This window comes from Leuciscus leuciscus (assembly GCF_965113295.1).
Source record: "Leuciscus leuciscus genome assembly, chromosome: 3".
In the NCBI taxonomy this organism is placed as follows: domain Eukaryota; kingdom Metazoa; phylum Chordata; class Actinopteri; order Cypriniformes; family Leuciscidae; genus Leuciscus; species Leuciscus leuciscus.
The window spans coordinates 10,550,609-10,574,349 of NC_138727.1; the positions used below are offsets into that span (position 1 = coordinate 10,550,609).

General features: G+C 37.0%; 1 protein-coding gene across 3 annotated transcripts in view; it reads right to left on the minus strand.

The window, feature by feature from the left end:
• sdk1b (sidekick cell adhesion molecule 1b) overlaps positions 1-23,741 on the minus strand; it is a 370,259-nt gene that overhangs the window by 253,386 nt on the left and 93,132 nt on the right. For all 3 annotated transcript variants that reach the window (XM_082163612.1, XM_082163613.1, XM_082163611.1), the window contains exons 3-5: positions 18,982-19,138; positions 17,029-17,135; positions 15,916-16,063 (exon numbers count right to left, since the gene is read on the minus strand). In XM_082163612.1, coding sequence (XP_082019738.1) covers positions 15,916-16,063; positions 17,029-17,135; positions 18,982-19,138 — 412 coding nt within the window. The remainder of the gene's footprint in view (positions 1-15,915; positions 16,064-17,028; positions 17,136-18,981; positions 19,139-23,741) is intronic.

Genomic DNA, 23,741 nt, shown 5'->3' on the forward strand with positions numbered 1-23,741 from the left:
AAATATATAGAGCTCTTTTGTCGACATTTCAGCGAGCGGGTTCATTTTGATTACTGGACACATTTGCTAATGCATGTACGCACATACAGACTCAAGGTGAAAGAGGAGGAACCATTAGAAACTAAACAGCCTATACTCTGACTTCAATATGGCACAGCTTTTAGGGCAGGAAATGTGAATCAGACAAGCAAACAAGCGGTAAAACAAGAGAGATGGAGAGAAGGATAAGCCTCTGAGAAATTTAATGGGCACTGGATGTTGTTCATATGGAGTTCAAGGTGAAATAAAGTCAGAGAGACAAGGAGAGGACAGACTGGGAAAGAGAGAAACCACATGAAAACATCAAGAATAAGCGTTTTAATCTATCTCCTGTAAGGAAAAAAAAAATCCCTTTGAACTCAGAGTCTTTAATTCCAGCCTCTCCATCCAGGGGAAAAAAAAGAGGGAAGGGAAGGGAAAATGAAAAAAGAGAAGTCTCGCACTCGGTCCAAAATGAATCCACAGTGGAAAAAATCTCAGCATGGGATGTTTTCACACTTTCAGCTTTAACTTTAAAATATAAGATATTCCAGGCCTTCAACTAATACTTTCATGCTAGATTTAAGAAAGTTAAGTGTAAGGTGAAGTGTGTTATGGTCCAGATTCAATTTAACTAATTTTACACATTTAAATATATAGTTTACCTAAAACTGATTCACTCATTTACTTACTCTCACGCCGTTCCAAATCTGTATGACATACTGTACTTTCTTCTGTAGAAAACGAACGAATTTTGGACCCCACTGTAGTCCAACAGGGATTTTTGCCTAAACTATCCCTTTAAGATCCCCTAAAAATGATCACTTTTAAAACATCTACTATGTACATCTATAATTAGATGTTTGTGATTTCTAAGTTGATTGCAATTTTGCCAGAACAAACGTTTAATTTGAAGTGAAAAAAAAAAAAAGCAGTAAGTGAGTTTGGAAAAACTGGTTTGGAAAGCACAATTACTTCCATGATTCTGATTTGTCTCGCTAGTGGAGCAGAAATCACTTTTATTCTTTAGAAATACTCCAACTGTAGCTTTGGCAGGGAATGAGTTAAACCATACACAACGAGTACACTAAATACTTAACAGCAGTGCTGAAATTGTTATAAGGTTGTGACAATAGGGAAAAATAGAGGAATAGAGAGCACCATTGGAAAGAAAGACAGGCAGACTAACAAATTGAGTTTCCAAGCCAGGAAACTGTACTTTGACTTTAAAATTGCTCCCAAGGTCACAATAAACATACCTGTACACACAAAAAGAATACACAATGTGAAATATAAAGGTAAAGAGCAGAAAAGCATAGTGTTGAATATTTTTTCAGTCATGTTAATCATAGAATATACATCAAATGCAATGTACAATACACTGTTAATTGGTCAAATATGCAACTTTATATAGCTTGCATAGTGCACATATTAAAGATTCCTCCAGGATCATTGCATAAAATGAGTAATTATGCAATGAAGGACATTAGTGTGCTGTGTATTAATGTGGGAGTAAATACCAGGTGGTGGATTCCAGCTGTAAACACTTGCTTCACAACAGCCAGCGTTTAGCAGGGATGTTCAGTTGTTAATGAGGATTACTGTCCTTGTGCATGGTTATTTTTGTGCTTATGGTTTTGAAAGTATTTCAAAGGGGTGATGACTCGCATGAAGGCGTATTGTTGGATGTTGTAGATGTCCTGGAGGCAAGGGGATGTACATACATCTGTGCCATTTTTAATTGTTGGTCTATACGCAAGCAGCAGACATTTTTACCTTGTGCATTATGTGTTGCACCATGAGCATCATGTTTTTGAAGCCATAGTTCCGTAGTTTTTCCTCTTTGTCGCCATATCTCTGTTCGAAATCTGCAATTGCAGTTATTCGCGGAATTATCAACTTTACGTGGGTTGTGCCTCGGCATGGCACAGCGCGGATGAATCCAATGTTTTGAGGAGAATGTGCGGCTGTCAGTTTTGGTATTACACCGCACCGGTGTGGATACTGTCATTCGGAATCACAGATTCTACTTTTTGGAAGTATGACCAACATAAGAGTTTTCACCGGAAAATGTCATTTGAACAAGTAAGTAACATCCACTTTTGTTCTGACCAACTAAGGGAAAAAAAGCATTGCAGTACATGACACTGATTAAATCTAACGATCGCTTATCATATCACGTCAAACCGTGCAAATTATACTTTGTTCTCAAACTGTTAATTTGAACAACATCAGCATTCCGTGACTACATTTAATGCCCTTCCGATATTTATCCTTGTTTTGCCCGGTTACAGTCTCTTTTTTTCTGTAGCCACTCCGAAGTCCAAAAGAAGTCATTTGCATTTTACAACGGGTGAATCTCCAGTTGTCACTGGTGATTGTCGTTTGAACCTTTCTGGATCCGCCATCAAATTGATAAGTTTAATTATATCAAGTGCTGTGAGAAAAGGCTATAAATCTCCACCTCCAACATCCTCACACAATATAGCCTACTAGCCGAGACACCTTCTTTACTGTATGTGTACAGATGTGATGTAATGACGCAAAGACATGCTCGAATTTCCTGCGGAAATCCACCAGTACCACTGGAACTGAAAACATTATTACAAGTTTACCGTTTTGAATCGAGCTAAGGCAAGCAAATCATTTTGAACACTGCTGGATATTTATTTTGGTCATTTTTAACCCCAAAAAGTTACAGACTGCAGCTCTAAGGTCCAAAAAAAAAAAAAAAAAAAAAAAAAAAAAAACCTCTCTAATAAGGTTTAGTTTAGTTCGTTTTTAAGCATTATTTTATAGGTTAATTTTAATGTTTAAATATGCATTCTTAATTCATATTCTTTCATAATACATGATCTAATGCTAACTTAATACAACCCAAACAAAGATGAATCTAATTAACAAATAATTCCTCAAAGAACCCGCAAAAATATATCATAGTTTCCAGAAAACCATTCAGCAACACAGCTGTTTTTAACATTGATAGAAACAAGAAATAAGCAGCAAATCAGCATATTAGAATGATTTCTGAAGGATCATGTGACACTGAAGACTGATGCTGCAAATTCAGCTTTGCCATCTCAGGAATAAATAACATTTTAAAAAAGAAATAGGCATTTAACATTGTAATAATATTTCATGTTATTACTGTATTTTTGATCAAATAAATGCAGCCATGTGTCACGTTTTGGTTTTGTCATTAGGCTTGTTCGACTTGTCGCTGCACAGACCGATCGGTTTATGACATCAAAGTACCGCAATTCAAAAGCATAAGGAGCCGTCTACTTTCTATTCGCTCTCGCGGTACTTTGATGTTATTTACCGATCGGTCTGTGCAGCCATAGACATCATATAGATAGACGGCCTATCGGCCGCTACTGCCTACTGGCGCGGGTGAGCCGTGGGGCCGCCATCTTAGACCGGTCACCCGCTCCACTCAGTGTAATCTGTATGGCAGGTGCAATGAGCTGTCAGTGCATTTAATTAATCATACCTCACTGAAAACTGAACTGATTTTCACGCGGGTTTTTCTGCTGCAAAGGTCATTCATGTAGCTATTATACAGGACACATGGTTCGGTGTATTTTAATATTCATAGTAGGCTTAACAGTATTATAATATTCTGATATAAGATATAAAGTGACCAGACGTCCAAAATCAAAATATGTGATGTGATATAAGGTATTTTATAAAGCACACACACTATAAATATGATAAAGAAGCAGAAACAGATAGTTGCAGTAAAGCAAGATATTTTAATAAGTTGAAGAAACGTGTGTGTTTTAGATTTGCATTGCTTCCTGATATCACGTGCGCAAACACAAATAACCTATATATATATATATATATATATATATAAAACAGTTATGTCCGGTCAAAAAATGTATGAATTAACTTCAGATTGGATTGCGCTAAAAGTAAGTTTCGTGCCTCTTACAAGTGCTTTCGAACTTCTTTCTGATCTGAATGGTAATGACTTCTAGTGTCTAGAACGCAACTGAATGCCTTTTCAAGCGTCTCAATACTTGAAGAACCACAGGAAACTACCTTTAAACACGAAATGACTTGATTTACAGAGGGTCTATTCGCACGTCTATTAATATAAACGTTACCTGAGGTAATTTTCCTGGACCTTTTTACAGAAGCTAAAAGTCGCCGTAATCTTTACTAACATTGTCCGTAATGATTACTGAGATACACATTCGGACGGGACTAAAATAACCGAGAAGCTCTTGTAATTATTACTTTACCCCACCTCTCCATGTCAGGTGAACACCGGCTGGTGCAGTAAACATTGCCTAGCTAACGTTAGCTGGCTACGATTTCAGTACAGTAATATCAAAGATCCTTGCTCCTTCTCAATTATCTGATAATATTCTATTCACAAAATACAACCAATAGTACGGTAATGTTAAAAGTAATCCCCCTATTTGCAATGGTCCGTCGATTAGAACAGGAAAATACTCCACAGTGCTCTAGCATCTTAACTGCTGCCATGCAACGAAACTAGGAATACGACCGGTTTAAGATGGCGGACGCATTTCTCAGTGCCCAGCGGCCAATAGGGCATCTAGTCTCTATATAATATCTATGTGTGCAGCGCCGGTTCAAGTTGAACAAGCCTATTGTCATGTTTCTGTGTCTTGTCATGTGATTACCTGTTTGTCATGTGATCCTGCCAAGTGTCTTGTCATTGGTTAATTGTCTGATCATTGTTCACAGGTGTCCCTTGTCTTGTAATTAGTCTGTATATTTAAGCCCTCATGTTTGCCATGTGTCTTGGTCAAGTATTGTTTCCTGTAGACCACTGTTTGTGCGTTCGCATGCCACGTTTTTGTTTCATGTTTGATGTTGTTGGTAATAAACTGCACGTGGGTTCTCAATAAGCGTATGACTTCAGTGGATCCCTTACACCATGTTACTGTATTTTTTTAATCAAATAAATGCAGCCTTGGTGAGCATAAGATTCTATCTATCTATCTATCTATCTATCTATCTATCTATCTATCTATCTATCTATCTATCTATCTATCTATCTATCTATCTATCTATCTATCTATCTATCTATCTATCTATCTATCTATCTATCTATCTATCTATCTATCTATCTATCTATCTAAGTTTTAAAATGATGTGAGGCACGGGACTACTTTGACCGGTCACAGTGCAGTGTGTTCCTGTGCAGTGAATGACCTGTACCAAACTGTTAAGACTGCATTTCTTCAGTTGTCACATAAAATACATCCTCTGTTGATCCTTCCCTTACAACAGTATCAGTGTTTGCTTCCCTCTTAAGGGCGAACTTAAGGACTCAACGGTGTTGACAGCTGAGCCACTGATGTTAAGGGTTGTGGGGGTTTGTGCGTCCTTCTTTAAGTCCACAATGATCACTGCAGGCTTCAGAGCAGTCAGCTTCAGGTTATTGTGTCACTAATAGGACACCAGCTGCTCAACATCCTGTCCTCAGGCAGATCTGTTTATGAGGCCACGCACTTAAAAATAAAGATTACAATTAGAGCCCAACAGGGTGTTACGGCCTGATGCCACTGGGGAAATATGTTACACAAAGAAGTTTTTATCATCTAGTTCTTTAAAATTTAATTACTTTTTTGAAAGAAAGAAATACTTTTATTCAGCAAGGACACATTAAATGTATCAAAAGTGACAATAAAGATCTTTATAATGTTATAAAAGATTTCTATATGAAATAAATGCTGTGCTGACTAATAAATGGTGTTTAACTTTCTATTCATCAAAGGATTCTGCCAAAAATATATCAAGGTTTCCACATACTGTAGCACAACTGCTTTCCACATTGATAACTATGAAAACTGTTTCTTGAGGACCAAATCAGCATATTAGAATGATTTCTGAAGGATCATGTGACACTGAAAAAAGTTTTGACTGTTGAAATTGAAAACAGTTATTTGAAATTGTAATATTTTCACAATATTACAGTTTTACTGTATTTTTTTAATAAATAAATGCAGCTTTGAAAGAAGCATGAACATCTTTTTTTAGGAAAGAAGGCCATACGGCATTAGAACAACACCAGGGTGAGTAAATGATGACTTACTTTTCATTTTTGGGTGAACTATCCCTTTAAAGGTGACATAACTGCAGCGTGTATATATAAACAAAGCGTTATTGTGCATTGGTGTGGAGTGGACGATAATGCAGTTATCGTTAAAGTCGTCATTCTTGGTGTGAACAGGCCTTTAAGGGCCAATCCCAATTCTACCCCTTACCCCTTCACTTACCCCTTCCCCTCTGTTTTGCGTGTGCACGTGAAGGGGTAGGGCTGTCTCAATTCTCTTTTGGTTGGAGGGGTAAGGGGAAGGGCCAGATAGCCCTTGAAACGAAGATTTTTCGGGACCACACTTCAAACGAAGGGGTATGAGAAATGTACCTGCATACACCGGCTACAGGGGCAACATGACTGCCAATAATCATTTTCTTTGTCACATTCAATCTTGTGTTCATATTTACGGTCATGTTCTTCAAAGAAACAGTTGCAAAAAAATCGTTAAAGTTCGTTAACAATATGACGCGTGTAAAAAGCAAAAGTTTGAAGCGAAGTGGACGCGCGAATGAGGCGAATTCGCGTCCACCGCGCCGCACTAAACGCCTCATTCGCGCCGCAAGACCTCCAGACGCGTGTAAACACGTCTTTTAACATTGAAATCACTTGCGCCAGACGCTCTATTCGCGCTTGGTGTGAACGCAGCTTTTAGGCGTCGAAGATATCGTCATCTTCATTATTTTCTGCAAACTTCAGAAGAAAAATACAAAAAATTGCTGTAACTCACGCAAGACTACAGCTGACGACGGCATCTTGGAAGTTTGTAATAAACATTGGCGCATCTCCTGTGACGTAGGCGCTAGCGACGATGTATAATAACATGTAACGGTGTAGTAGTGGTGTCCCATTTCTTAGGGGAATATTTTCACCCCTACGCCTTGACACTCTGTTTCAAGGGGCAAGGGTTAGGGGTAGGCGAAGGGGTATAAAATAGAATTGGGATTGGGCCTAAGTGTTCTTTACACATACAGTAGTAACAGTTCTATTTAGAACCATATTGTCCTGAAGAACCGTTTTATGCTGAAATGGTTCTTTGTGTTGGAGTTGTGTCCCGCCTTTTTGTTTTTTAAATCCCTAACTGTCAAAAACTTCATTCAAAACAACCTGTTCTAGAGCAGTGTTGCTAACTTAGTGCCTTTGTCGCTAGATTAAGCGACTTTTCAGACCCCTTTAGCGACTTTTTTTCATTAAAAGCGCCTAGAGACAAATCTAGCGTTTGTTTTGGACAAACCTCAGTAACTTTCCAAATGTTGCCAGACAGTACTGTCCTACGAGCGGTCTTGCTTTCTCCCTGCCGTCACATGTCTCTGCATCTACCCTGTTCAGTGAATGACTGAGAGGAGCAGCAGCACATTCTGCGCACGGCAGCTGACAGACGTGAATGAGCAGTGTTGTTGCCACGGACTTATCACTTATCTGCTTCTTTTTTGTTTTATATATTTAAAGAATTTGGGTTGACCATTTTCATTTCCATTCTTTTCTTGTGCTTATCACTTGTAATACTCACTATCAAAGAGCTTTAGTTTCTGTACTCTCTGTTCAGTTAATTTTACACATATAACATTTTTTGTCATTCACTATATCATACTCGTTCTATTGTCTGACAAAAAAAATAGGAAATGAGAACAGCTTTATTGGCCATTCGGCTATATTATAATATATTAAAATACAGTATGTGCGCATGAATTTGGAGAGAAAACATTAGGCAGGCAGAACGCAAGTATGACGTGATGACGTCATGAATATGCTAATTGACACATGACGTCATCTAGCGACATTTAGCGACTTTTTGGGCAGGCGTTAGCTACTTTCCTTTGAAAATAGTTGGCAACACTGGTCTGGAGATCAACAATCCAACTACACAAACTATCCTTAAAATCCTTCTTAAAATGTCAATACATTTTTACTTTAAAAATTGTAACTAACTGCATGTTTCCTACCAATCATGTATTTTTTCCTCTTGTGTTTTATTTATTACTAATGACTGTTGTTAGAGCACTGTACTACAATTTCACGTCAGTAAATAAGTACCTATTTGACACGACTTGCCATCAGCTTTTTAATGGAAAACCCTAATAGAGGCTACAAGGTATTACAAGACCAGGTATAATATATAATATATTATATATTATACAGGTGTAAAAAGCATAATATTTATAAATAATATAAATAACTAATACTAATGAAAATAAACTATTATTTAAATGGTTCTATATCGCACTTTCAAAACATGGTTCTTTATGAAACCTTTTAAAAAGGGTTCTATTTAGCACTAAAAAGGGTACTTCTATTTTTACAAGCCAAAGAACCCAAATCTGGCACTGTTGAGAACCATAGAGCCAATTCAATAATCACAATCGGACAGAGAAGGAAGAGAGGAAAAAAATAATTCAAATGAGGGAGGTATGGAGAGAGAAAGTGAGAACTAGATGAAGGGAAGAGCAGTGCGTGTCTGGAGATCTGAAGTTCAAAGAGTAATCAAGAGGAAAGAGTGAACATGGAAAAGAAATTTCATGCAGATAAGAGCAACAAGAAGACCAATTTCAACACTCTTTTAGAAATCACATGCTTCAATTTACACTCAAAACACAAGCCAAACAACCAAACTAGACACGAACTGTACCTGCGTATAAAACTTTTTTCTCTCAGTTTTAAGTTGCAAATTCTATCTGTTTTTGAAAATCTCTGTAGTCTTTTTAGGCGATCTCCTAACTGTTCACTGACATGGAGACAAAGAACTAATCCCAGATTTGTTAGCAATGCAAATCCAGCACATTCAAGCACAAAAAGAGATCCGAAAGCTGACAGGAGGGATAAAATGCATACAAATCTAGTAGAAAATAAAAAAAATTGTGCTTCAAAATGAATTCAGGACTTCCTAAGGACTTAAGATGTCCACTAAACTGCCTTCCACGTTTCTTAAAGACCTAAAAACATACAATCTTAAAGGTCCCATGGCATGAAAATTTTACTTTATGAGTTTTTTTTAACATTAATATGAGTTAATGGCTAACTCGTTAACTAGCCAGTGGCTAGACATTTTGATAGGTGTAAACCAAGCCCTGGGTATTTTTGAGAAAATTAAAGCTCAGACGGGTTGATCTAGAATCTTCCCTTTATGTCGTCATAAGGGGAAAGGTTACCTCCCCTTTCTCTTCTTTGCCCGCAAAGAGAATTTGTCCCGCCCATGAGAAAATGTGCTGCGCGAGTGCGATATTGGTTTTTCCTCGAGAGACATCATGGCTTGCAAACGAGCGAAGCATGGCAGTTGCTCAGTGTTTGGATGTACAAATGAACACAAAAGTATTTTTTTCTTGCCAAAACTCGTTATGAAATCAATGCCGCTGTTACGCTGCACAACGAAGCTCTTACTGTACTTACCTCATGTTTGCATTGGTGAAATCATTAGTGAGATTGCAGAAACTGCGTTGCAATGATAAGCTCTTCATTCACGCGATCAACAGGCTGTCATCTGCTCAATGCTCATCACTGCAACCTTTTATGTGATGGGAATAGATCTAAATTCTTAAAAAACTTCTCACGATTCGTTAATCTCGATAGCTGTAATAGTAAAAACGTATAATAGCTGTAATAGTAAAAGTATTCGAGAGAGTTTCACATGTAATGCTAGCTATTTCATATGCAAGCATGTCAGCCAATCACAACAGTGGGCGTTTACACTGAAGTCTCACAACAGACACGCCCCTTCAAACAGAGTGTTCAAATCAGAGGCTAAAATCAGGCTAGGAAAAATTACAATTTTTGATCTTAAAAACATACTAACATTACAAAGGCACCCTAGGAAAAATTATTAAATAATAAAATAATCCATGTCATGGGACCTTTAAAGGGGACCTATTATGCCCCTTTTTACAAGATGTAATATAAGTCTCAGTTGTCCCCAGAATGTGTCTGTGAAGTTTCAGTTCAAAATACAAGGATCATGTATAATACCATGTTGGAAATGTTGGAAGGACATGCTGTTTTCATGCATGTATCTTTAAATGCAAATGAGCTGCTGCTTTCCTGAAGAGAGCGGATCCTGTATAGCTTGTGCCACTGAAACTCTACCAAAAACTAGAACATCTGTTTGGTTTTGATTATCATCTCGATCACGGTCACGCTCACATGACATTGCAGTTCTTCATCATCATGAAAGTTTATTATCTGCATGCGTTTTAAATCCATATCTGTCTGACACTTCTGATATATGGTTTTCTGAGCACACACATCTGAAGCAGGCACAGAGAAAGTTGGCTTTCAGACGGTGCATCCCGTGAGTATTAAACTAAGTTCTCTTTCACATCTTATTGCCTTTAAACTCTCAAATACACACAAGGTTATGTCAAAAACACACAAAGTTCAAATAAACTAGTGATGGGTCGGTCATGAACGATTCGTTCATCACGTGAACTAACTCAGAGGCCCACACAGAAGAAAATTAATAGTTGAATAAAGTCCTTGTTTTGGGGGGGGGTTTGTGCACAAAAAGTATTCTCGTCGCTTGATAAACTTAAGATTGAGCCACTGTAGTCACTTGGACTATTTTAAACATTGTCTTTACTAACTTTTCTGGACTGGCACGTTTCAATAACATAGAAGCATGGAGGAGTGAGACAGCTCTCAGATTTAATCAAAAATATCTTAATTTGTGTTCCAAAGATGAACGAAAGTCTTACGGGGTTGGAACAACATGAGAGTGAGTAATTACTGACAAAACTTTCATTTTTGGGTGAACTAACCCTTTAATTAATCGTTTCTGTTTCTCATAATTTGGCCTTTTCCTTGCATTGCCATTTTTTCTTATTCTAAATGCGATCAACATTTGATATGTTTGGGGAATTGGCTAACGTGTAACATTTTAAATACATTCTGCTGAAATTAACGAAATGAATGAAATGACTCGAAAAAATATTTGTTCATTTTGAGGAACGAGATTCAAAGATCCGAGTCAGTAAAATGATCCGAACTTCCCACTACTACTAAAATAAACACAGTAGGTTATGTCTGTGAATGTTAAAGGTGCTCTAAGTGATGCCGGGAGTGTTGACATTCAAATTGTTGTCAAACAAAACGGAGGCTCGCTAGACCCTCCCTCCTCCTCATCCCGTCTCCTCCCTCCTCCCCTCCCTTCCGGCATAAAGGAAAGTCAAAGTAGTCACTAAAAACAAAGTTAAGTTTTACTGATACTTCATTCAATGTGTAATGTCACCAAGTTAGATAAATGCTTTTATATATTGCAGAACAGAATGCAGAAAAAGAGAAACATTGTCTTAAAATCGTTTCGCCACTTGAGGTTATAACTATAACGTTAGCTCCCATACAAGGACGCAATAATTGCAAGATAACGTTAGCTTCGCGTTTCCCAGTGAGCATAAACAACGGCGGCGGCGTAAACAAATTTAGTCAAAGTTGTCAATAGCCTATAAATGAACATTCAAATCCATAACAAACAGTGGGTGAAAACAATAATTCACACAAATTGTCGCCCTACTGTGAATTTGCTTGACCATTTACAATAGAGATTGATCGCTAGCTGAAACATATATGTTGTATTCACCAAAGCTAACGCTGACTGCATAGTTCTAGCTAATTACATCCTTGTGTTGGTTTGGCGAACATGAACGTCAATTTAGAAAGAAAAATGGATTTACCTGTTCTGCAAAAACAGAGCAACTATGTCGGATTGGAAGCCCTTCTGCCGGCGGAGTTCTCGCCACGTTTCGAGGGTTTTTCCGATGTAAATTCGGGACTTCGCGCGTTCCTTATCCTTGTCCCTCTTCTTTGCAATTTGTTCATCGGAACGTTGTCTCTTTAGCCGTGTGTCGGCCATAATTCAAACTTCCCTCTTCGTGCTTCTCTCTCCTCCACACACCCCTTCATGTGCACGCGCACTAACCCCCAAACCACACCCCTCAAATGCTTCTTGTCGGTGATTGGCTGGAGCACTGTTTGTTGTGTTTCGTGGTGCGGGTTAGCCCAGTTTGATTTTGTTGCCGTTTGTGGAGCCTGTGGTGTCTACAGAGACCGCGTTTTTTTACAGTGTGTTCAGGGGACAGGCAGCTAGCGGATAGTGAGGAGATGTTTTCTGTATGTGACAAAAAATGTTTTGGCCTAAAAAACGCGTGACATCACTTAGAGCACCTTTAAGTGCAGGGAAAGAAACCGCATGTGTATATTAGATCTGTGTATTAAAGTGAAAGCAGCGTAATATTCAGTACCTACTGCTATATCTGCTGTTAATATGAATCAAACAAACAAAGAAAAACAGAAAATCACTCACTGCTCTTGATTTAATAAAAATAAATGTCTTACTTGAATGCTGCTGTTAAATGCTCTGGTGAGGAGATAAACGGCGGACTGTGTAAAGCTCACTCAAGGCGGGTCTATGCTAATAGGGCAGTTGTGGGCGGGGCCTAGGCATATGTGACATCACACTGCTAGAATCTGCAAAGGGCTTGTTCTGAGAAACTGATTATGATTTATGGAGATTAAAACAAAGACGAGTTAGTGAATTTTTACCATTATTGGGTGGTTGTGTACACACACACTGCCGACACACATTTATCTTCAAACACCATGTAAAAGTGAATTTTTAATAATGAGTCCCCTTTAAAAAAAATAATTGTATTTTATCTTAAACAATTTTTTTTTATGTGTAGCTTTGTGCAGGGAACATAAAGTTTATGTACCCTGCACAAAGCCACACATTAAAATAAAATAAAATATTCAACATTTTCCCCTTTCAGTATACTGCACACTACAGATCACTATCCAAATTGAAATCTATCCTTTCTTTTGACGATATGGAGAAGGTTGTTCATTATTCATTATTGCAATGTGTTGTATTTGGGTGTGAGTCAGGCTTCTCTCTCCCGTTTGCAACTCGTTCAGAACTCAGCTGCTAGACTTTTAACCGTTACTAAGAAAAGAGAGCACATTACTCCGGTGTTAATTAAACTACATTGGTTACCTATACGCTACAGAATTCAATACAAAGCGTTGTTGTATGTTTTTAAGTCTCTGCATGGCATAGCACCTGAGTATGTTACTGATTTAATCAGCCGCTGTCAATCCAGTAGATCTCTGCGCTCAAATGATCAATTGCTTCTCATGGTTCCGCGATCCCGTTTAAAATGTAAAGGTGATCGGGCATTCTCTGTTGCAGCTCCTAGGCTCTGGAATGACCTTCCTCTGTCTGTAAAAACGTGTCCTTCATTGGGTGTTTTTCAGAGTGCGCTTAAAACTTATTTGTTTTCTTTAGCATTTGATAATGCTTTGTAAGTTGTGTGTCAAATGTTTGCATTGTTTTTATGTTTTGTTTTATTTTCTCTTTTATACCTTCTGTACAGCACTTTGGTTCCACTTGTGGTGTTGAAAGTGCTTTATAAATAAAGTTGAGTTGAGTTGAGTTGAGAGGATGAAACAGAGCACATTATGCAATGATAAATGTTTTAAATAGTAGTGTACTACATTGTTGTCTCAAAACCTCACTAGGATTCATGTTTAATTTAGTGTGTCACTTGCAGTTATGAAATTTCTTTAATCCACTGTTGCATACATGTCAGTTTGGAACAACACAAGGATGAAAAAATAATTAAAATAATTAAGCATCAATCACAAAAAATAATTAAGCATCAATCACACTACATTACTTAAACAATTTGCACTCTACTTACAATCACTATAACTCACTATAGATCTTGTTTCTTTGATAGAGTAACGCATTTCACGTACGAATGGCCTTTGAAATGAAGACCGTCTCATAAGTTTGACTGACAGCCGGCGAGGTGAGCTATCCTCAGATGCTGACAGTAAAGCTTGATGAGTAGACGTGTCGACCCCGCTACTAACAGTCCAAGAATCTGGAGCGTAGCATCAACAACTGCAGGATGTGCCGGTTTCATTTAGAGAATCAATAAATGTCATAAAGCACATCATTGCCGTGGGGGCCAACTGATGAAATCAGTCTAAAGACAGTAGACAGTGATTGATGAAACACTATTTTCAATGTAAGCATGTGTGTCTGTGTGTGTGTGTGTGTGTGTGTGTGTGTGTGTGTGTGTGTTTAAGAGTGTACAGATGAGGGCTGTCTGACTTTTTGTTGTCAATATATATATATATATATATATATATATATATATATATATATATATATATATATATATATATAATATATATATATATTGATCCTTTAAAGGTAGGGTAGGTAGGATTTTTCTAAAAAAAAAACATTCCAAATTTGTTTAAACTGTCTTTATATACCAATACATAATTAAAATGTAAGTACTCTGAAAAAAAGAGTATAAAAATCGAGTCTCTGTAGACCTTTTAATCTGCAATAAACACAGCTCATTATTTCCATTCACTCCACCCCTCCCTTCTGAGCTCCTTCCAAAGCCACGCCCCCAAAACACATGAACGCGCGACGCCAAACGCTCAGGATCAGCTGGAAGACGCATTTATTTACTTACTTATTTATTTACCTGAGACGAGTGGAGAGGAAGGAGCGCAGTGCATGCAGTGACATCATGTCAGAATCACATGTAATAAAATACCTAACTTTATCACTATAAATATAAACAAATAAGATGGCTTTTAGTACTCACTATCAAGCTAGCATATCGATACTGGTAAAGTTTAAAATATATTTTGTTTGATTCGGTAACGAGCTATATTTATAGGTAACGAGCTATATTTATAGGTAACAAGCTATATTTATAAGGCAAAGCTAAAAACAGGTTGCATTGATACACGTTTTTCCATTACCATCAGTTACACTGTGATGAAGGTGAATTTTGTGTAAGATTCATAATAGGCTACGGTGTTTTGCATGTAAGAGTTTCCATGATGAAAACATTGTTGACTGATGAGGACTAACGTTACACTCCGGAGACAAGCCTACCGCATCGTCGGTTCGAGGACAGGTCCGGGGTCGAGGGCGAAGCAGAGGAGGTCGTTCAAGAGTGCGGGCAACCAGGGTCCGAGGAAGTAGTTTTTGCCTTGTTTGCCTTCGCTGACTGCATATGCAGGTGCTTTGAATTTTGAATGCTCTTTCTCTGCCATAATTTTACTCTTCGTAGGTTTTGCGCCTCTCTTGCACTCCTCAAATCAAACGGGTGCGCGCATATGGGCAGATCTTGTAGCAACAGTGGTGGTAGCCATGGTTGCGAGAGTGAGTGACAGTCGCCCAAACCAATCAATTGTTTCGTCCCGGATGGAAATAATGAGCTGTGTTTATTGCAGATTAAAAGGTCTACAGTCACTCGATTTTTATACTCTCTTTTTCAGAGCACTTACATTTTAATTATGTATTAGTATATAAAGACAGTTTAAACAAATTAGAATTTTTTTTTATTAGAAAAATACTACCTACCCTACCTTTAAATTATTAATTCACTTAAAGATGAAAATTCTGTGTTCATTTAGTAACCATCATGTCATTCCAGACCTATAAGACTGACTGACTTATGTCGAAAACAAAAAGAGAAATTTTAAACTATGACTTTCAGAGAATAATGGTGTGTTCCTCACATGAGTCGTAAAAACGTCTTATTTTCTTACGAATCAGTTCTCATTCACTCACAATCTACTGAAAAGAAGGAGCAGAATATTCATCAAAAAGACAAATATTTTATCGAAGAAAGCCATAAAGGATTGGAAAACAAATGATAGGAGTCAGTAAATGATGACTTAAGCGTCCTTTTTAGACAAAACCATTTACATAATAAATTAGAGCAGGTTTTAGTCAATATCCATTGATCTTTTTTACAGGACAAGCCTCACAGATGTCAAAATGTCAAATGGCAACTTACACCCGATGGTTAGGAATGATCTTGAAGCCGTCTCTGAACCATGTGACCTGAGGGCGAGGGTAACTGCTCACAGCAGGGGGATTCAGGATAGCGGCTCTTCCCTGAGAGACCGTTTTCCTCTGTTCTAGTTCCGCAAAGTTATCCATGTCTAGGAGAGAGAGAGACTATGATTTAGGTTGCAATATGAGGCACATTTAACATCTCATAAGTATGTTGGTCTTTTTCGGATACCAACATTCTCTGTCATTTTGTGGAAACTATAAAGATCTTTTTAATGAAATCTGAGAGCTTTCTGTCCCTCCATTGACAGCTACACTACTGCCACTTTCAAGCTCCAAAAAGGTAGTCAAGACATCATTAAAGTAATCCATGTGACTCCAGTGGTTTAACCTCAATTTTATGAAGAGTGCTTTGCTTGCGCAAAAAAACAACAACCATAATTTACCACTTTATTCACAAAATATGAATATCCATATGTTGGAGATTTTTTTGGGTGCAAAAAAAGCACTCGCGTCGCTTCATAAAATAGAGGTTAAACAACTGGAGTCACATGGATTACTTCAATGATGTCTTGACTACCTTTTTGGGGCTTTGAAGTGGTAGTTGCAGACTGTCAATGGAGGGACAGAAAACTCTCAGATTTCAGTAAAAAGATCTCAATTTGAGTTCCAAAGATGAACTAAAGTCTTACGAGTTTGGAACAACATAAGGGTGAGAAATTAAAGGCATAACTTTAATTTTAGGGTGAACTAACCCTTTAGGCTTCTGTGGTATAATGATTTTATCACAGTGTAGGATGTTTAAGGCACTCCAACACCCCTTGACCACGGTCAAATAATTTTAATACATGGCCTTCAGTGGCTTTTGCCGTAATATACTTGTATATCTGTCCCGAACACCAGCTGCATTACAAAGAGTAAATTAAGTGTACTGGATTGACAGCATATTTAAAAATTACTGGAGTATTTCCTGAATGTCACTTCTAGTTCTTCCCCTATGGGACACTGTGCTACATGCATATGAGTGTGTTCTAGGTGAGTGTGGTGATGTGTGAAATCCATTTGTGCTTCAGCCTCCCAGACTCCCTTTCTAACAACATACACATGTACTTACAAGCCACACGAACATCAGCTCTCGTCTGGATCAGCGCTCCCATCCTGTTCCTCACCGCGCACTGATACAAACCCGTGTCCTTGCGGTTTAACAATGTGATCGTGTACCTGGAAGAAAGGAAGAGAGCTGGGATTTACATAGTGCTTACTTGAGTAATGGATATGTTCTTGCTGTGCAGTATACTGCACACTACATTTTTTTTTGTGTGTGAAACAGGGCACATTATGCAATGATAAATGTTACAAATAGTAGCGTAGTACATTGTTGTCTCATAACCTCACTAGGCTGCATGTTTAATTTAGTGAGTCACTTCCAGTTATGACATTTCTTTAATCCACTGTTGCATAAAAATATCTTAACTTCTCCCTTTTGGATCAAATAATGAGCCAAGGAAGAAAATCTGGAGTGAGAGATATTATTACAGGTTCATTCTTCACACTGTAATTAAAAGGTCATTTTATTTGCATTGCATTGTGGAATAAAGTATACTACACATGCGCTTGTTATGCATACCGTTGACCATATAGTATGAGTAGTATGTTACTATGCTATTTCAAACACATCCCAAAACCTGGCTCTACATTATATAATTGTCAAATATGTGTTATCTGAACCTGCAACATGATTTCCTCAATGTGTACAATAAGCAGTTCAATAAACATTCAAGAAGTTTGAATGTGAACGCTAACAAGTGCTTGGATTTATGAGCAGATGGATGTGAGTGTGTGTTGTTTAACAAGAACGATTACAAGCCCACAGGGTCAGAGCTGCTCAGATCTGTGTTGATTCGGTTTTTACAGATGACTGTTTAATGCAGAACTGATGGTTCACATGGACTAAACGTGGAATCAACTTTGCTGATTAAACGCACGATTCTGAAGAACACTGGAAAACATTACATTTCGAAATGACTCTCAAGATGAAATAGAAAGGGAAATCATACAGGTTTAGTATTAGTGTTATTTTCGTATTATTTCTTGTTTTATTAATATTTAGTTTTATTAAAATTGAGTTTTTTATAAATATTTGAATTTGCCTTTACTCTTATATTGTCAAAATTAAACATTTTAATTGTAACATTTTATTTTTAATACGTTTATTTGCTTGTGTCACGTGTATAAGTTGTTTCTTTTATTTTTCTTTTATTTATTTATTTACAATTATTAATTTTAGTGCTTCAACTTAATTTTACTTCAGTTAGTCTGCAAGGCAACATTTCTAATTTTCATGTAATAATTATATTTAATTTCACCTAAAATGTTTTTAATAGTTTTTGTTAACAATAATGTTTGTTTGTTTTTTGTAACAAAGTAAAATAATTTTTACGGTTGCTTTGATCAACTTTCTGTTGAATAAAAGTATTAACTCCTCCCAACATGAGCAAATTATTACAATTTGAATTTTTCAGTGAACTATCCCATTGAAGTCACATTGTTTGGCTTTAAATTAGATGAAAACAGACCTCATCGCTCATCTTGCTAACACTGTTCTTATTATACACCATTTCTTTATTATACACAACTCTGAGGTCAGTCTAATAATAATGTCTCCAAAACACGAGGGGTCAAAGATGGATGACCAGACACGAGAAAGAGGCCAAAGAAGGAAACAGTACAAATGAGATCCCAAAGGACTCTGCACTGTCTATATTATTTTATATTGTAGCACTATTGTCTGCAATCTCCAACACAGAATCCAATGACCTCAGTACATGGGTGCAAGTTAGGATAATGGTTACTCATACCAAAACAGTGCTATAAAAACTACTTTAAAAATCCCATTAAATCAAAATGTGAAATTTGTGGCTTGAGTTTTATGTTTTGCTGCTTTATGCAGACTTCATGATCCTCAAAGATCGCCAAGTTAAAGTTCATAATGGCGTGTTTCATGAACTTGGTTTCGCATAAGACATGTAAACAGCAAACAGACAGCAGAGAGTGTGTTCATTGTTACCTGTACTCTGGTGTGTATTCAGTGATGTCTGTGCTGTTTCTCATCCATTTGAACTCCAGCGGCCAGCTGCCCTCAGCCAGACAGGTGAGCACGAGTCTGTTCCCCTCCAGATGTGTTTGTGCACCCCCTACCTCGGTTTTAAAGTACGGAGCGATGTCTGTGAAGAGAACATCAATAACGGAATGAAAACCCATGTTTAATTTTGATGTAATGAACAGGTAAGCTTAACTAAATATGCAAATATGGCTAATTATGATGCATGAATAAAAGCACACTGAGCGTAAGAATAAAGTGCTGACCATGATATTTCAAAAAGTCCAGATAAGCCAATAAAAGCCAAATACTACTCTGATTAATGACCAATATATCACCCAGGCTGATTCATCAGCCAATATTTGGCCATTTCGAAACTGATAACTGTGCCTGAGTACACATTAAAAGTACATCTCATTATATGAGAATATATGGATGGATGGATTGATGGATAAATAGATATGAGGTCAATACATGGGAAAAGCCATTCAGGTTCGGTTACAGAAATGTAAGCCTAGCTGCCACTAGTTGCAGAAACTACATACTTCACCTTTAAAGAGAATATGAATGACAATTTGGACTTTTTTTCTCAGAATTGCGAGTTTGTTTGAATTAGAATTGCTTGCGACTCTGAGAAGAAAAGTCCAAATTGTGTTTCAAAAGTTCTGAGTTCATATCTCGCAATTCTCAATCAATTCTGAATGGTGAGGGGAAAAAAAAGTGTGAATTGTGAGACAAACTCAGAATTGTCAGATAAAAAGTCGCAATTACCATTTTTATTTTTTGTTCTGTGGCTGAAATAATGTAGATATGAAAAAGCGTTTTATTTAACACTGAAAATATCAACACTTCACCGTTAAATAATCATTCGAAATGGCTGACTCTTTCTATATTAGGCTTACTGATGCCCTCTCTAAACACAGTTTTACATACGAGTCCTTGGGCTGTAGCAAAAAGATTTAGGCCATAAAAAAATGAAATATACTTCTGAGAACATCTGCAAATACACACTGCTCCTAGAGACAAAGTTAATGTGGAGGGAAAGGTATTTATTTGTCACAAGAATGCCACCATGTCAGTAGTGCACAGTTTTTGCCACACAAATCCGGACCTAATAAACTCAGAAAAAGATCTCAAAGGGACTTTCACTCTGGTGCTTTGTAAGAAACTTGTGTCAAGGCCTTTGTGTATTGTGAATCTAATCTCGCCATCTAAAGTCAGAATGGCTTCAGATGACATCAATAATTCTGAAGAAGTGACCATTAGAAAACAGTAGGGAAGGCATGTGACCTGAGATGAGACTGATAATATGAGCTCTCCCGCTCTCTCTAAATTGAATGGAAGCCTGTGTGCAATTCAAACTACATGAATACAGTATGTGTCAAAAGGATAAAAATATTCCATTCAGTCTTGGAATATTCTCAGATATACTGTAAGCTCTGTTGCAAAAAGCAGGTAACAATTTAGCAATTTGATGAAAGTATTTTTAGTTAAAGTCCCCCTGTAGTCCAAAATTGTATCCCTTAAAAATCATTTTTGATCACCAAAATGACATATTTAAATGTAATAAACAAATTTAAATCTTCATTCCTTAAATTAGATTCACTCGTTGACAATCACACGTTGACCTGATTGGTTACAAGGTAGTTTGTGACGTCAGAAACACCAGCGATTTCAAACCGCGTCTTTGGTTCACTGCAGTTTCAAGGAGAAAGTACTCAGCAATGGTGTTGACGTGATTTTGCACATGGTTGGTCTTAAAGCATATTACAGTTTTTCTCAATTGCTAAAACACTAAAACCCATTGGCTGAACAAAGTTCTCAGTTGCCTGAACTCATTTAGCTAATTGTGCAGTCTGTTGTCAATACCTTAAACCATTTCACATGGTAAAACACAATTTGCAGATCTCACTTAGACTTTTCAGCAAAACTCTAAACACATTCTCATTCTCAAAACACATTCTGCACTCTAATGCACATGTCATCCGCACTGGTAAACACAAGTGGCAACAATCAAATACAAATAGAGAACACACGTCATTGATTGAACACAACCACTCAAAATTTAGAAAGGAGGAGGGACAATATTGCTTGTGATGTCGACGAAGTGCTCTGGCCTGGCCTGACCCAGCCCAAAGACAAGAAGAAGCACACCGATCACATCTTTTCTCTTTTGATTTTTGTCCCTTTTAGTATTGTATACTGTAGTACAGTGCATTATAGGCTGTATACTGTACAATGAACAAATTGTATGGCCTGAACATTGTGCTTTCCATTTGTTAACAGTACTGACTGCTCAATAGATTGTGACTGGTTGCAGGTTCATATCAACAAAGAACAAGGATTACAGTATCACATAGACAAAGGACACGTTTGTGAGATGCAGGGTACAGTACTGTAAAAATAGGGGTACAAGGAGGAGGAAGAGCAAAAAATAAAATTGCAAAGCAGAGTAGTAATTTCTGATCAATTTTGAGCTACTATGATAGAACATGTTTTCGTTCATCAAAAGACAATGACGGAAAAATATAAAATTTGTTTTGAGATTAAAAATGTACTTCTCCCTAAGAACTATATGTTTTTGTTTTGTTTTTTTACTTTTCTTTTTATTTCCTTTTATCAAGTGCAGTCATTCAGTATGTCACAAATGAACTTTTTGATGGTACAGTAAGGTGTCACGGGTAAGTCTACAAACAGAATAGCAGTCCGTAGATATCTTTCGAGAACTATATGTTTTGAACAATGTGTTTTCTTATTTTTTGGTGTATTGTTTACTGACTGCTTGATAGTGTATATCATTTTGATCACTTTGTTTATGATTTGAGAGCAGTGTTTGATTTTGAACACAGGTAAAAAACACAGGCGAAAGTTTCATTTTGCAAGAGGAGTCAGAGGTTTGGTAAATAGTGCTTGAAGATGAGGTTTTGTGTTCAGTGTTTTCAGAAAATGAAGCAAGGTTTCAGAAATTGTGTTTTAGCAATTGAGAAAAACTGTAAAAACATCACATAGACATAAAAACAACTTTAAAAGCTGGATTTTCACCACAGGGGGACGTTAACAACTTGGCTTTAGCATGTTGCTAAGCTAACAATGTGATACTTTCATACAATTTGATCTGAAATTGAAAAATATTTTAGTAGATACTTTTCAGTACTGAATTAAGAATGCACTGATATTGAAACTTTAGCAAATATCAATAATAACACAACTATTTTCATATGACGGTCACTAACCAATGTGAACTACATTTCTAATCTAGTTATCTATTATTCTAATTATCAGCTCTAATCTGCTAAATGCGACTAAAAGGCATGAAATATAAAGATATTATAAACATTATCATCATTATTTTCTGTATAGCTGCTTTGAAACTATGTGTATTATGAAAGACGCTATACAAATAAATTTGACTTGACTTTAATATGATAATGCATATGAAAGAGGCATCCATTAGAAAAAACTATATTGTGTAAATGAGAATGAAAATTAATCTTAAAAGAAAAGAATTAAAGGGCTATTACTTTAAAAAAGTGCAAGATGATGGCAAAAGTCATTTCAATCTTGATATGTCATAAGTATTTAATTACTTTAATTCTTCGAAATCAGCCAAAAACGATATATAGTGCCAATAAATGAACAAAGCATATTGTATATTTATTTACGTTTGACATCTCAACTACATCCACCATCAACAGAGCTGGTTGCAATGCATTCTGGGATTGAATTGTCCGCTATGTATACACCTGATGCTATCGGATTTGTGCTAAACAAGGTGTTTTAGAAGGCAGCATGATATTGCTGTGTACTTTTTGGAACAGTCTTCTCGTTTGGTGTGTGTGCCCATTGAAGCATCCCAGGTCAACATTCTTACTGTCTCTGCGGGAAAAAATTACTTCGGTCTGCTATTATGAAGCTAAAGGCCAATGCCTCAGTGCCTCCCACCACACTTGTTAGCAAATTACTTGCCATTTAGCAGACACTTTCATAAAAAAAAAGAAATAAAAAAAAAAAGACTAATTGCAGAAACAGCCCTCCTGAAGCCCACTAAGTGCTTTGCTTAAACGAACAAAGGTGATAAAACAGAAATGTGAAGGATTAACTCTTGATAACTAAAAAATATTTTTGAGTGATGTTTGCCTATGCAAAACTAGTCACCATTCATGTTCGTATATGGTGTGGGATGAGTTATGTTTCAAAATTGCACACTTACACTTTAAATTTAACACTTTAATACTTCAAATCATTTGAATTCAAATTCCTTTATTTATATATATATATATATATATATATATATATATATATATTTCAGAAGCATGAAGTGCTCTGAAAATGTCCTGGTAGACGGCTGCGTTGAGTGGACAGCACAGTGGACCAACACCAGCCGATGACATGGCTCCCCAAACCAACACAGACTGTGGAAACTTCACACTGGACTTCAAGCATCTTGGATTGTGTGCCTCTCCATTCTTCCTCCAGACTCTGGGACCTTGGTTTCCAAATGAGATGCAAAATTTGCTCTCATCAGAAAAGAGGACTTTGGTCCACTGTGCTTTATTAAATCCAGTCAACGCAGCCGTCTACCAGGACATTTTCAGAGCACTTCATGCTTCCTTCATTTTCCAGCAGGATTTGCACCTGCCCACACGGCCAAAAGAACCAAAACCTGGTTCAATGACCATGGTATTACTGTGTAATTACTGTGTGATTTCATGTAATATTCAAATTTT